The sequence below is a fragment of the Tripterygium wilfordii genome, chromosome 15, assembly GCF_013401445.1.
Source record: "Tripterygium wilfordii isolate XIE 37 chromosome 15, ASM1340144v1, whole genome shotgun sequence".
Taxonomy (NCBI): Eukaryota; Viridiplantae; Streptophyta; class Magnoliopsida; order Celastrales; family Celastraceae; genus Tripterygium; species Tripterygium wilfordii.
The window spans coordinates 2592214-2607504 of NC_052246.1; the positions used below are offsets into that span (position 1 = coordinate 2592214).

General features: G+C 41.3%; 3 protein-coding genes across 3 annotated transcripts; all 3 read left to right on the top strand.

The window, feature by feature from the left end:
* The first annotated feature begins 122 nt into the window (after positions 1 to 122).
* LOC119980001 lies at positions 123 to 846 on the top strand. Its single transcript, XM_038822639.1, has one exon. It carries the CDS (start codon positions 280 to 282, stop codon positions 619 to 621), a length of 342 nt encoding a protein of 113 aa, XP_038678567.1. The 5' UTR covers positions 123 to 279; the 3' UTR covers positions 622 to 846.
* A 3103-nt stretch (positions 847 to 3949) lies between these two features.
* LOC120017296 lies at positions 3950 to 4585 on the top strand. Its single transcript, XM_038870477.1, has one exon. It carries the CDS (start codon positions 3950 to 3952, stop codon positions 4583 to 4585), a length of 636 nt encoding a protein of 211 aa, XP_038726405.1.
* Positions 4586 to 10860: 6275 nt separating this feature from the next.
* On the top strand, positions 10861 to 14339 carry LOC120016808 (putative glucuronosyltransferase PGSIP8). Its single transcript, XM_038869729.1, has 5 exons — positions 10861 to 11297; positions 12448 to 12706; positions 12940 to 13141; positions 13253 to 13400; positions 13491 to 14339. Exons 1-5 carry the CDS (start codon positions 11014 to 11016, stop codon positions 14029 to 14031), a joined length of 1434 nt encoding a protein of 477 aa, XP_038725657.1. The 5' UTR covers positions 10861 to 11013; the 3' UTR covers positions 14032 to 14339.
* The last annotated feature ends 952 nt before the right edge of the window (positions 14340 to 15291 follow it).

Sequence of the window (15291 nt, forward strand, 5' to 3'; positions counted from 1 at the left end):
TGAACCGTCGTCCAAGGTCCCCAAATCCCAATGCTCCATTATTTTAAAAAAATTTTCAAGTGTTGTGGTGACTCAAAACCCATTTAAATATCATACGGCTCTTCCTTTTTTTTTTTATAAGGGTCCCTTTTTTACAGTTCCCAGACCCTGAAGGACACATATACGCCACTCGAGTGAAACCACGAACAAAAATATATACCCTTATCTACCCAAAACTACAATGATATACCTCAAAAGCTAGCTTCTCTCCCACACTACTACACGCCAATATCCAACACCATGGGCTTGCACATGTTGGCGCTAGCCAGCAAGATCAACTTCTTATCAGTTTCACACAGTGTGGCTCCAGTACTTGTAAGCCTAATATGCCCTTTTGCGCTTAAAGTCGCATTCAGTGTTGGGATTGTTCGTCGTGGTTATGCCGACTTGGTTTATGCGGCGAGGCTCTTCTTTTTCCAGATGAGTCAAATTGCGCTTGATAGAGAGCCTTCTCTAAGCAGCGGTGGCAGTACCAGATGGGAAAGAGTTGTCCGGTTAGTCTATCAGAGGGTAGCCCATGCGAGACGGACAACAGTATCCGATGCGGATAGCTTTCACACCCTCTCTGTCATCACACTTTAATTAAGGATCTACTACATTGATCCGCACCAGGTGAGGTTTTTACATACACTCGCTGTGATCAAAAAGAAAAGAAAAAAGAGAGAGAGAGAGAGAGTCTGTGTACATATAATTTATCATTTCCAGTTTCATTTCATAATCATGCAAACAAATATTGTAAGTTTTGTGACTAAGGCTCGCACGATTTTGTTCTTCTTTGACGATTTTGTTCTTCGATCTTTGACGATTGGCTCTTGGACTTAAAAAACATGTTGGTTGTGTGAGAAAGACTTAACCTTTACTTATATGTTACTCAATTGGATTATACAAATCCGATGTGATATAAATACTTAGTCCTCATCCAAATTATTGCCTGAGGCCCCTAATTTACTTGACACGGCATTGTTTTGGCAAACTGTTTATTGTTGACGGGCTAATCAAAACTTGTTTGCCCACTCCCTATACTCAATTCATATTCAAAGATGGGCTTTCATTCAATTATGAACCTCCACTCAGAATTAGGCCCATCAGTCAGGTTCCAACTGGGTCTTCATCAATACCTACTGATTGGATTTAAAACAGAGATTTACTAAGCTTAATGCTTCAATTTTGTATGGGATTGGACAATAAGGATTGCAACCCAAACGAATATTAGCTCATTTATTTGGGGTAGATTAGTACTTGGTTTAATTAAGACTTCATTTTTCATGACATAAGAACCCGTAGTCATTGCCCGTGCTAAGAGTAAACTCATGAGCATGCGGGTCAAGTAATTAGGTAAGTATATGGTAATTCCATGTATAGGCTCAGGTAGTAGTCGAATCCATTACCTCAAGAGAGATAAGGCTACCACCTAACCATTAGGGTAGGAGTTACTTCCTAAAATTAATTAGGACTTTAATTTGTGTAGGATCAACATATGCCTTATCATAATTCATAACCTTTCAACACCATAGGCTAATAGTCCAATAAGCATGGGAGCCCATTAACATTATTAGTTTCAACTAAGACTTGATGTTGTATTGGGCCACTGAACGAAGGCCCTACTAACTAAGTTAAAACCGAGTTGGGCCCAAAAAGATGGGGTAATATAATTTTTTATCACTCAAAAATATGAAACAATTCAATCCGATCATTGAATTTTCAAACATTTCAATTTGAGAACTCACAGTTGAAAATTGTTTCAATATGCACACACATGCAGATTTCAATTCTCATTGTTTGAGCATATTTTTTACTTTGATTTTTATGTCAAATTAGCGAGTTTATTATCCGAACAGTGAAAAATCTGCCCATGTGTGTAAATTGAAACAATTTTCTACTTTTGATTTCCAAATTGAAAATTTGAAAATATGGTGACCCGAGTATGTTTTTTAGTGACCCAAACTAACATTACACACTAAACAGCGGTTATGAGTTCCGACTTTTTAGCGATTAAAGTGTTAATTTCCGGTCAAAGTCATGAAAGTATCACAGCTAGGCGTGCAGTCAACTCCGGTAGTCGGGCGTTTCCAGTGAAGGTAAGTTGACCCGAAGGTTTAGTGCATGAGATGTAATAATAAAAAATGATAGGCTATTTGTCACTCCCCCAATAAATCTATCAAAATGAGAGTTCCATTTGTCCCCAGAAAACACTTAATTGACAATTTTAAAATCTTAATTAATTACCAAAAACTGTAGTAGTATTATGATAACATATTATTGGGTAGGCAGCTACTAACCTCTTACTTGAACATTAATTAACGATTATCGATGTTTAATTAATAATATTCCGGCACTCACCTAAACGCCTTATCCAAAGCATGCCGCACGTCTCATGCGTCATGAAAAAAACATCTATGTAGTTATTAATGTATACATTAATCATTAAACAACTTAAATCTTTTATTAAACGAGCTTGACAGGACAGGAGGAGAAGGAATAATAAGTTACCACCAACCTTTGATGATCGGGAAGAGTTGTGTTTGATCAGGATTGGTTAAAATATGAACACCAGACAGATACGTACAGTACAATGTGTTATTATTTGTGGGGGAATATTCTCCCAATGACATGTGGCATAAGTCTATTGGTCATTCCAATAGGTAAATCAAGTCATTAACATCGGGTCCGCAATATCAGGAATTGTTTTTTAATTAAGTTAAACAATTTATCGATTGGAGGAAAGCTCCAAGAATTGCTCTGATAGAGTTATATACGAAGTGAATCTCTTTCACTATAAGAGGAGGTAAATTTTTAAGCATTTTTTCCTTAAGCTCTAATCGTGGTGATATTGGCTTGATTATCTTGGAAGCTAACTTGAGCGTCGGAGTGCCTACGGTCAAACAACGACCGTCGGGCCCACTGACAATCTTTGTTTTCAGGACTCAAGCGATCGTATCAAGGAGGAGCATTCATTGAACGTGGTGATCAGATTTTATTCACCACATTTTGGCGACCACAGTGGGAGGCGATCTGTTTTCCACGAATACTACAAGCAATATGGCAACCGTACGATCTGAGTTAGGTGATGGGGGAAGTGGGTCCAGTCACGAAACAGCCATGGGGAGCCTAGAGATGACGCTCACCCGAATCCCGGTGAGGACCCGTTTCAAGTTGATCAGGTTGCAAAGGGAACGCTGCCAACTAAGGACCAAGTTGAGGCAGAAATCCGTCGCACCACTGAATATTTGGAGTCCTTGAGACAAGGGCTCGCTGAGGTCAGGCGTAAAGGTAAGCGCCCCCACGAGAGTCCACCTCGTGAAGAAGACGAGCGAGCCCTCGGGAGAAGAGCTGGCTCTCATTCTAGGCGAGGACACTCACCACCCCGACATTCGTACACCAGGAGGGAATACGAAAGGCGGAGCCCTGAAAGAGTTTCGAGGAGGAGGGAAGAGCATGGGGATGATCGACACTCTCATCATGCTGACAGCAGACCCCGTGGGATCAAGCACAGAGATGAAAAGCCCGTCAAGTACAGTGACGAGCCAGATGCAATGAAGGGCGACCTCATCTATGGTGCTCAGCAAAGAGCAATGAAGGCTTTTGATGAAATGACAACTTCCCCTTTTACAAGGGATATCAGAAAAAGAGAGGTCCCTAGAAGGCTCGTCATGCCAACGTTTGAACAGTTCAATGGCCGAACTGATCCAGTTGCCCATTTGGACCAGTTTATGCGGAAAATGATCTTGTGGGAAGGTGATGAGCCCATTCTGTGCAAGGTCTTCCCGTCTTCTTTGGGAACAATGGCATCGCGGTGGTTTCATCAATTACCTCCAAACTCGATTTCGTCGTGGCGTGAGATGGCCAAACTATTCATTAATCGTTTTATTCCGGAAGTCGAGAACCAAAGACCCTAAGTACCTTACTTACCATGAAGCCGAACAACGGAGAGGAGATCTCGGACTATTTGTCTAGGTACTTAGAGGTGTGCGCGGAGGTTGAAGGATGTGATGAGCGGACGACTGCCACGTCCTTTAAGATTGGGCTGTACGACGGATGTAAGCTCAAGGAGTCACTGACATTGTATGAGCCTAACACCATAGCAACCCTGCAGGACAGAGTCCGGAGATACGCAAAGGTTAACGTAACCAAAGATGAAAGAACGGCCTCACAAAGGAAAGAGGAAAGAGAGTCCCAGAATGGCCGATTTGGACAAGATGGCATAAGGGTGTCAGGCCGGGCTGAGCACAATAGGTCAGGAAGGAGTTCAGACAATTCTGTTGAGTTCAACATGCCAATCCACAAAAATTTTTATGAGGTCAGGGATCAACCGTTCCTAGTCCGTCCTCCAAAAATGTTAGGGAATCCAAACCGAAGAGACAAAAAGAGATACTGCGCATTCCATAGAGATGTGGGCCACACGACTGAGGAGTGTAACAATCTACTGGAACATCTAGAAGAGCTAGCAAGACAAGGAAAGCTAGTAAAGTATCTGAAGAATATTGGAACTGAGAACAATAAGAGTCGAGATAGTGCCATGAAAAGCGGGGGCACATGGTCTCTATGAATAGTACATCTACCCAAAAGAGAACAGCCGAGGGCCACGAAGCAAAGAAAATGAGAATTACTGGAGTAGACATCACACTCTTAGACAAGGATCTGGCCAAAGTGGTTCCCGCACATAATGATGCCCTCAAGATCACCATAAGGGTCGGTGGCTATGATGTTAAGAGAGTTCTCGTTGACCAGAGAAGTGTTGTGAATGTCATATACTACCTAGGCCTAACTCAGGCCGATGTCGTTCCAGAGACAGGATGCCTATTAGGGTTCAATAGGAGTCAAGTTTATCCCATGGGGAGGATCTGAACAAGTGTTCGAGTTGGCCCAAAGACATTGGACACAAAATTCCTGGTGGTGCGGGGGAGAACGGCCAACAATGTCATCCTAGGAAGACCTTAGCTTTATGCTATGAGAGTTGTGCCCTCAACGGATCACCGAACTCTCGGGTTCTCACATAATGGAGAGGTGCACAAAGTGAAGGCTGACAGGCCAGAATGAAGCAGAGAAGTGACCCGTACAACAAACCTGATGAAATTTTATTCTTAAATATTTTAATTCTTGCTGTAATAAATAGGGAGCCCTTTTGGCATACTTATCCTCGTATTTTCACTTTGCTATGAATAAAGACAAGGTTGGATTCACAACAATACAATCAAAAAACAACGTTTGATTAAAAACCCAAGGGGTTCCTCACTGAGGTTTGTACAGAAAGGCCAAGGCCAACAGTCCAAAAAAGTCCATGGGACTTCCCAAGCACATTGGGTTTGATTAAAAATCCAAGGGGTTTCTCACTGAGGTTTGGACAGAACGGCCAAGGCCAATAGTCCAAAAAAAGTCCATGGGACTTCCCAAGCACATTGGGTTTGATTAAAAACCCAAGGGGTTCCTCACTGAGGTTTGGACAGAACGGCCAAGGCCAACAGTCCAAAAAAGTCCATGGGACTTCCCAAGCACATTGGGTTTGATTAAAAACCCAAGGGGTTCCTCAATGAGGTTTGGACAGAACGACCAAGGTCAACAGTCCAAAAAAGTCCATGAGACTTCCCAAGCACATTGGGTTTGATTAAAAACCCAAGGGGTTCCTCACTGAGGTTTGGACAGAACGGCCAAGGCCAACAGTCCAAAAAAGTCCATGGGACTTCCCAAGCACATTGGGTTTGATTAAAAACCCAAGGGGTTCCTCAATGAGGTTTGGACAGAACGGCCAAGGCCAACAGTCCAAAAAAGTCCATGGGACTTCCCAAGTAACTTGGGTTTGATAAAAAACCTAAGGGGTTCCTCACCGAGGTTTGGACAGAACGGCCAAGGCCAATAGTCCAAAAAAGTCTGTGGGCCAAGACTCGAGAAGGGCCAAAGCTTCAGTCAGGCCAAGTCTCGAGAAAGGCCAAAGCTTCAGTTAGGCCAAGTCTCGTGAAAGACCAAAAATTAAGCTAGGCCAGGTTTTGAGAAAGGCCAAGTGCTCAGCTAGGCGAAATCCTGAGCTAGGCCAAGTCTTGAGAAAGGCCAAGTGTTCAGCTATGCCAAGTCTTGAGAACGGCCAAGTCCTCAGTTAGGCCAAGACTCGAGAAAGGCCAAAGCTTCAGTTAGGCCAAGTCTCGTGAAAGACCAAAAATTAAGCTAGGCCAGGTTTTGAGAAAGGCCAAGTGCTCAGCTACGCCAAGTCCTCAGTTAGGCCAAGACTCGAGAAAGGCCAAAGCTTCAGTCAGGCCAAGACTCGAGAAAGGCCAAAGCTTCAGTTAGGCCAAGTCTCGTGAAAGACCAAAAATTAAGCTAGGCCAGGTTTTGAGAAAGGCCAAGTGCTCAGCTAGGCGAAATCCTGAGCTAGGCCAAGTCTTGAGAAAGGCCAAGTGTTCAGCTATGCCAAGTCTTGAGAACGGCCAAGTCCTCAGTTAGGCCAAGACTCGAGAAAGGCCAAAGATTTAGTTAGGCCAAGTCTCGTGAAAGACCAAAAATTAAGCTAGGCCAGGTTTTGAGAAAGGCCAAGTGCTCAGCTAGGCCAAGTCCTCAGTTAGGCCAAGACTCGAGAAAGGCCAAAGCTTCAGTCAGGCCAAGACTCGAGAAAGGCCAAAGCTTCAGTTAGGCCAAGTCTCGTGAAAGACCAAAAATTAAGCTAGGCCAGGTTTTGAGAAAGGCCAAGTGCTCAGCTAGGCCAAGTCCTCAGTTAGGCCAAGACTCGAGAAATGCCAAAGCTTCAGTTAGGCCAAGTCTCGTGAAAGACCAAAAATGAAGCTAGGCCAGGTTTTGAGAAAGGCCAAGTGCTCAGCTAGGCCAAATCCTGAGCTAGGCCAAGTCTTGAGAAAGGCCAAGTGTTCAGCTATGCCAAGTTTTGAGAACGGCCAAGTCCTCAGTTAGGCCAAGACTCAAGAAAGGCCAAAGCTTCAATTAGGCCAAGTCTCGTGAAAGACCAAAAATTAAGCTAGGCCAGGTTTTGAGAAAGGCCAAGTGCTCAGCTAGGCGAAATCCTGAGCTAGGCCAAGTCTTGAGAAAGGCCAAGTGTTCAGCTATGCCAAGTCTTGAGAATGGCCAAGTCCTCAGTTAGGCCAAGTTTTGAGAAAGGCCAATCAACTAGGCCAAGTCCTCAGAAAGGCCAAATCCTGAGAAAGGCCAATAAGCTAGGCCAACTCCTCAGAAAGGCCAATCAGCTAGGCCAACTCCTCAAATAGACCAAGCGCTTAGAAAGGCCAAATGGCCAAAAATTAATTATAATTAAAAAAAAATTTACCAACAAGCAAAAGGAATTAAAGAAAAATAGGGGTCCAGTAGTCTTCAGTAAACAGGTAAAGCTAGTACAAAAGTTGGCTCAAAATACCCCAAATACATGAAATTATGAAAAGATAAACTGAAGGCTAAGCTATGAGATCGATGCCGTCATAATCGAAAACTGAATGTCCCGAGGATCAGGAGCAGGGCTCAATTCCAGGCCACCTCCAATCAAGCCATCTTGGCCGATCTCCTACATGGTCAAAAAGTCATATCAACATCAGTATGGATAGTCCAAGAATCCAACCTCGCTATTTATAGTGAGATGCCTACAAAGAGTCCAACAGGCGTAAGACAAATGCTATGTCAGACATTGTGTGTGGCTAAACCTACGATCGTGGATAAACTCACGGAATTGCACGACCAAACTGAAGGCATGCCAAAGCTGGCTGAAGGCCAGTCTGAGTGTTTGATGACCCGTACTGGCACGGTCGAACTGGTGTGGGGACAGGCTCGTATTGGCATGTTCAAACTGAGTAGCTGACGGACGGGCAGCCCACACGACTGTAGGCCAGACTACGCACGAGCTAGTTTTGCATAAGCCGAACTGAGGACTGGTCAAAAAACTAAGCCGAAAGGTTGCTAGACCGGGTCCTCGCCGAACTTACCAACTGCACGAGCACTAGACGTGGCCGAACCAAGTAGTGAGCTGATGCTGGTGCAAGCCGACCCGAAGCACTAGCACGGGCCAATAAAAAAAAAAAAAACTGGTAGATCAGATCGGCCGGACTGTAGCTTCGCCGAATTACTGGTACCGGGAGAGCATGACTTTGAATAATTAGACACAGCCGAACTAAGGTTGGTTGGGTATACTCACGCATGGCCGATCATGAATGCGAGTGGACAAACAAGGTTTGGCCAACCTGGATGATGGATCAAAAAGTGACGAAAATATGGGCACTAAAAGAAGAAACGACAAATCAAGTTAAAGGTTTCCAACTTTTTCTCAACCCCAACTCAAGGGCATTTAAAAGAAATCACCAATTGACTTCAATGATGAGGAGTAGCCGTGAACTACCAATATGCAGTCTCAATGGGCCCGAATATTGCATGTGCAGCAGCCCATTCCACAAATAACATAGCTCATTAACAAAGTTCAGTTCGGATAGATTCGAACCGATCTTTGGGGGGCAAATGTGGGGGAATATTCTCCCAATGACATGTGGCATAAGTCTATTGGTCATTCCAATAGGTAAATCAAGTCATTAACATCGGGTCCGCAATATCAGGAATTGTTTTTTAATTAAGTTAAACAATTTATCGATTGGAGGAAAGCTCCAAGAATTGCTCTGATAGAGTTATATACGAAGTGAATCTCTTTCACTATAAAAGGAGGTAAATTTTTAAGCATTTTTTCCTTAAGCTCTAATCGTGGTGATATTGGCTTGATTATCTTGGAAGCTAACTTGAGCGTCGGAGTGCCTACGGTCAAACAACGACCGTCGGGCCCACTGACAATCTTTGTTTTCAGGACTCAAGCGATCGTATCAAGGAGGAGCATTCATTGAACGTGGTGATCAGATTTTATTCACCACATTATTATTATTAATTTATTATTATTCAGTGTTCATCAGAACTGAAGATGAAACATTCTTTTACTACTCCATACAATTAGGTCAAGACAAAATATCCACATTTGTCGTGTACGCTCCACTTTTTTATAAACCAGACTAGGGATAGGGGTTGGAATCGTGGTCAACTGAAATTGTTGAAATTTTTTTAATCATAACCGTCGGCTCAATCTTATGGCCCTCGAAGTGACATGTTACACCTCTTATCTCTCTCTCCTTTGCAACCCCCCTCCCTTCACATTCCATCATGATTGTCTTGTTTTCTTAACACCCATCCAACTACTCGAACGAAATTCTCTAACAAGATTTACAAACCAAATCAAAAATTTATTTCTACTTAAAATTAGTGCAACTGAGCATGATTTGGAAATCCTGCATTAATCATACTCAGGATTATGCAGTCTCAAAGTTTTCTCTCAACTGGGTAGGATATGGAAAGCACAAACCGAATCAAAAAGAAACCTCAAATCGTCGACCCTCGATTCCCAATCCAATCAAGAAAACCAAACTAAACTAATCAAGCAATCGCAGGTCTCTCTCTTCTCCGACAAGTGTGTAGGACCAACTGAGGAAAGTAAAGAAATTGAAACTTCCGCGGATCTATTTTGGCGCAGGACAGTGAAGCTCTGGGATCTTCTTGTTGGTGTTGAAGAGGAGACTGGAGAGAGATAAAGGAGGTGCCAGATAAATGAAGGAGAAAAATGGATCAACAAATAATAGCTGTTCATCCCGTACCATACGATCGAGCCAAAGGTTGTGATTAAAAAAAATTCAACAATTTCAATTGTCCACGATTCCAACGCGCCCCCCCCCCCCCCCCCCCCCATCCCACCTGATTGACCGTCTCCTTCACTAGTTGACTTAATTTTATTTTAGCATTAACAGAAATTTTTACTAGTACCGTTATTTATTATTATATATATATAATGCAAAAGTATAAAATATGGCAATGACTAAAAACTCCAAAAAAAAATTGGCATTGAGAGGCATCATCTTTACACATCTAAGTTACAATAAAACTAGTTTTCGGTGAAATTGAGGAAAGCATGGCCGCATTGGTTCAATGGATTGATTGTACTCTCAAATTTATGCTAGAATCAAAAAGTTTATGATTGTATTCGAATTCTAAGCCTTCTTATGTTGTCTTTTGATTTTACACACCGTACCCTAATTTTATGATTAGATTTCAGTAATAATTACACACTCTATCCTTAATTTTAAACTTCAACGAAAGAGATCACATCCTCTTTTATTAGTATTCCCTATTGATTATCATTTTCGTTGCTACTGAAAGGTTATTGTCTTCCTATACTATCTTTTTTGTAACTCGAATTTATTATAGAATCCACTTAAATGCCTCAATTGATTGCATATGTTTTTTTTTCTTCGACGAAGACTTGCCTTTCGTGGAAATGACAAGTTTGAGACATATCATCAACTCCATCAACTTTAAAGTCGCACGTGTAGACTTCTTAGAACTTTTAACGATGCTGTCAAGTGGAATCAATTCAATTCAAAGCCTGGCCAAATTGAAGAAGCCATCCCTAAACTAAATAGCTCCTTCAATATTCCTAGAGACTCCCCATTACCCCAACCCCATCACTCCATTACAGCGACTACTACCATTCACCTTTATCAACACAAATCCAAACTGCACACATATTGAAAGCAAACCAAATCCAACTGTCCTACCAAACCACTTGTTGTTTGACTAACAAGTACTAATACTCTAATCGTCCAAAAGTTGATCACGCCTTAAGCATCAACGGCTGAGATCTTTACGTTGTCTATCTCTTCAATTTCACTGTAACTGACTATTTAATCCATCAGGTACTAAATTGTCCTTTCACAATCTATTCCTGGACAATATCCCTGCTCTACATATAAATAAATAAATAAATAAATATATGTAAAAATATAAATATATATATTTATAAAATTGACTTCCTTGTATGTTTCCTCTTCTACAACCAAATCTGGCTCCCTATCGTCTTATATATAGAAAGCTTATAAAACCGAATCAAATGTCTAATAAGAGCTGTTGTCACTGCCTTTACTATCTTATTAGGCCCCTTTATTTTAGTCGTTTCGTCGTGTAAGAGGGATGGTTTGGAGAGAAAAACCCAGAAAGTCTGATGGGGTTTTGAGGTTGTTTACGTGGGTGGTGTTGGGTTTGGCTCTTCTTGAAACGACGGCGTATGGAGGAGGGAGAGTGAAGGCGGAGCACAAGAACGCCTACGCCTCGATGATGTACATGGGGACGCCGAGGGACTATGGGTTCTACGTGGCTACACGTGTCATGATCAGATCGCTTGCTAGACTCCACGTGGACGCCGATCTCGTCGTCATTGCCTCCGTCGATGTACCTCTCTCTTGGGTTCGAGCTCTGTAAGTTTCGAAACCCCATCTTGTTCGCTCTGTATGCCTTGTTTTTTTTCCCCCTTTGTCCCTTTTCGCGTTGCTATCGTGCGCGCTTGTGGTGTGGAGGTGGAACCCACCGAAACTTCGGGTTTTGGTTCCATCAAATTTCATTGGTTCTTTTGATCAGTCCATCTGTGTACTGTAGTCTCGATTGCATTCGAATTTTTTCTCAGCAGGCATAATCCGGCTAATCCTTCCGTTGATTACGAATGCGAATATGCCAGTACAGAAACAAATTAAAATAATAATGTAACTGATATTGACTAGGATGCCGACGTGGCATACCGTGATTGGTTTTTTGATGGCTTACTTGACGGAGTGGAAGTCTAGTATTATTCTGCAATTTGCGATAAGTATGGCTTGTCTAGTGGGGAAGTGAGTTTTTCTAGCAAATTTGACGTGAAAGTCCCTCTGTTTTTCTTTTTTGCCTTCTTGGTTTTGTTTTGTCTTGACTTGCTTTTGCGAATTGCGACTTTCAAAGTGGACGGCACCTTCCTGTTGCTTTCCTCTCCTCACCTACTTACTTTTTTGGATAGCATTTGCCGCGTAAGTGCAAGGGTACATGGATACCGTAAAGAAATGGAGGAAAGCAACCAATAAAGATAGTGATAATTAACCAGAACTTTAACTAATACTAACACCACCACTAGCTGTAATAAAGTTGACAAAGATACACCATTGCACAACCAAATACAGGAATTCTTCTCTTCACAGGAATACATCATTCCATTCCGACCGGAATTAGTGAAACAAACATAGTATTAGTGTAAGGTCCACAGGAATGTGAATGGATTGTAAAGAAAGTTAATGCGCTAAAAAAAGTATAGTGCCTGTATGTGTTGATGGGCCTCCAGACGGGCCTTCTGTTTCACCAGTCTCTTTCTCCAACGTCTCTTTAGGAGGGTTAGCTCAAATCTGCAAACGTGGTTAGGCAGGTTTGTTAGGCAACCATGTATGAACTACTAGTCAAAGAACGACATTGGCTCTGAAAGTTTGTTTCAACTATCTGTTTATCTGTCTTAGTTAGAAAACCTGATTGACATATTGATATGATGTTGTGGGCTGGGCTACTTTGAAATATTATGACTTTTTTTTTCTTTTTTTTTGTGTGGAGTAGGGAACAAGAAGATGGAGCAAAGGTGGTTAGAGTGAAAAGTTTAAATAATCCGTACAAAAATCAGGCCAATTTTGACAGGAGATTCAAGTTGACTCTAAACAAACTCTATGCATGGAGTCTGGTGGATTATGACCGGGTAGTTATGCTTGATTCTGATAATCTCTTCCTCCAAAAAACTGATGAATTGTTCCAATGTGGACAGTTCTGTGCAGCTTTTATTAATCCTTGCATCTTCCACACTGGCCTCTTTGTGTTAAAGGTAAATTGTCTGCCTCTCTCTGTCTTGCTCCATATATTATTCTGACAGTCTTCTTCGTATATGCAGTTTACAAAGAAAAATTAAATCTAATTGAATCAGTTTAGAACAATTTTATGGCAAAAATTATTGGTTCTTGCAATGAAGTTGCTTGTAGCACACGCTGAGGTTCCTCAGTTTAGCACGCTTGATAAGTAAGTAGTCTCATGTCGGTGTTTTTTTTATTGATAATGCAGCCATCAATGGATGTTTTCAAGGATATGCTTCATCAGTTGGAAATTGGGAAGGAAAATGAGGATGGTGCGGACCAGGGTTTTATTGGTGCCTACTTTCCAGACTTGCTTGATCAGCCTATGTTCCATCCTCCTGCAAATGGCACCAAGCTTGATGGAACCTATCGACTTCCTTTGGGATACCAAATGGATGCCTCTTATTACTGTAAGTAAAAAACGAATACCAGAATACATATGTATGTGTAGACATTTATGGTTACATTTATCCAAGGTACATGTATTATATCTCAATCTTGTTTACTATTTCTGGTTTCAGATCTTAGACTCCGCTGGAGTGTACCCTGTGGACCAAATAGTGTGATTACTTTTCCTGGTGCACCTTGGTTGAAGCCGTGGTATTGGTGGTCATGGCCTGTTCTGCCTTTAGGCATTTCATGGCATGAACAACGTCGTCAAACTCTTGGGTAAGTACTAGGACATTCTTGTGCTTCCCCATCTAGGAGAATAAAGCTATTGTAGCAAAATTGATAACACATCCACATTTTCTTTTACAGGTATTCTGCAGAGATGCCCATGGTAGTTATACAATCTGTAGTTTACTTAGGAATAATAGCATTAACACGCGTAGCACGGCCTAATCTCTCCAAGCTATGTTATCGGCAGTCAGACAAGAACATCAACTTAGTACAAGCTGGCGTCAAAGTCATCGCAGTGTGGTCTATTATCGCTGCTTACATAGTCCCCATCATCGTCATTCCCTGCACACTTCATCCAATACTAGCATGGTCGATATACTTTTTAGGTTCTTTTGCTCTTTGCTCTATAATAGTTAATGCCTTCCTTTTGCCAATGCTACCTGTTTTGGTTCCATGGCTCGGGATATTGGGGGTGCTTTTTGCCATGGCATTTCCTTGGTACGAAAACGGGGTTGTGAGAGCCCTAGCAGTGTTTGGTTACGCCTTCTGTTGTGCACCAGTTTTGTGGGTATCATTGGTAAAGATCAGGGATTGCCTTCAGGTTTCACTTGAAAGGGAAGCTTTCTTCCCCAGATTGGGTGAATCTTCACCACCTTCTGGGTTCAACAAATTGTACTAAGACATTGACCTAGCTGTCCATGATTCCATCGGTGCCTGGGATATACATTCATGAGGATCTTCCAAATGGTCCTCTATGTATTTTGAGAAGCAATGTTTGGCTGGAGAGGAAATGTGACTGGGGGGCTAGATTTTTGTACAGGGTGGTTCCCTATATTTTGTACCATTAATTTACTTGGTTCTTTATAGTTTTCATTGAATTAAGCAACGAGGGTTGCCCCGATTCATTTTGGGAGGCAACACAGTAATGTAATCTCACAGGTTTGCTTCATTTAGATCGGTGGCTGGCTCCACAGAAGCTTCTTGTCATATTTTATTCTTCAATTCTCTTGGTTTCCGATCATGTTGGCTGCTGATTACGAGCTAATGCTGACCGTAAAACATCCATTGTAAAACATTTTTGTCCCAAATTGACTCAATCAGCGGGTCTAATTCATCCAACTTGGCTTATTTTTCATTAATAAAATTGAGGACGGGAACAAATCTTGGCCTGCGTATGTATAATCCACAAGAATTGTCTGCTGTCTGTCTAGCAGGCTTTGTTGGCCCAACAGGTTGGTAACTGGGTTTCTTCATCACAATAGATAACTGGGTATTGTACTGCAAGTAAGTTTTTGGGTATTTGTCTATTTGATTCACTCCACAAATTCGAAGTGGCCCAAATCTAGTTCAGTAAGCAAGCAATTATCAAACTTACCTTAAAAAGAAAGATGGTAAACCCCTTCCACTGGTCAATTGGAAATGATAACGTAGTTGGATAATTTTTTTGAGACCAAATCGTAGAGACTATAGGTTCGGGAGGTATTGAATTTCATTCTCACTAGGAGCAATATTCTTATAGTCATGTGTTGATTTTTAATGCTAGTGGAAATGCTATAAAAAAAAACTGAGTTTAAAGCTGTAAAATATGTTGTGAGGTGTTTGGTGAACTAAAAACTGACGCTAGCAGAGAAACTGTTGAAATAAAGTATTGAATATTAGTTTTTTATTTTTATATTAAATTAAATCTAATAAATATAATTCTTATTAAAATTAATTTCAAGTATTAATTAACAAATATTTTTAATTATTAGTAACAAATATTAATTAATAAGAGTTGAGCATGGGCCCCACATTATTAAAAATATATATAATTTAAGTGAAAATATATAATTTACATTTAAATGTACTAAATAATGAAAAAGACATAATGATGATTGTGGCACCCACAATAAAAAAATGAAAAAAAATATGCTGTGAGTTTTAGCATCAAAAAAGCTCC

What these genes read in the sequence shown, in the direction of transcription:
- LOC119980001 (XM_038822639.1), top strand. Translation starts at nt 280, where the DNA reads ATGGGCTTGCACATGTTGGCGCTAGCCAGCAAGATCAACTTCTTATCA.
- LOC120017296 (XM_038870477.1), top strand. Translation starts at nt 3,950, where the DNA reads ATGAAGCCGAACAACGGAGAGGAGATCTCGGACTATTTGTCTAGGTAC.
- LOC120016808 (XM_038869729.1), top strand. Translation starts at nt 11,014, where the DNA reads ATGGTTTGGAGAGAAAAACCCAGAAAGTCTGATGGGGTTTTGAGGTTG. An exon ending in CTCTCTTGGGTTCGAGCTCT is followed by an intron (nt 11,298 to 12,447) that starts GTAAGTTTCGAA and finishes TGTGTGGAGTAG; the next exon opens with GGAACAAGAAGATGGAGCAA. An exon ending in CTGGCCTCTTTGTGTTAAAG is followed by an intron (nt 12,707 to 12,939) that starts GTAAATTGTCTG and finishes TTGATAATGCAG; the next exon opens with CCATCAATGGATGTTTTCAA.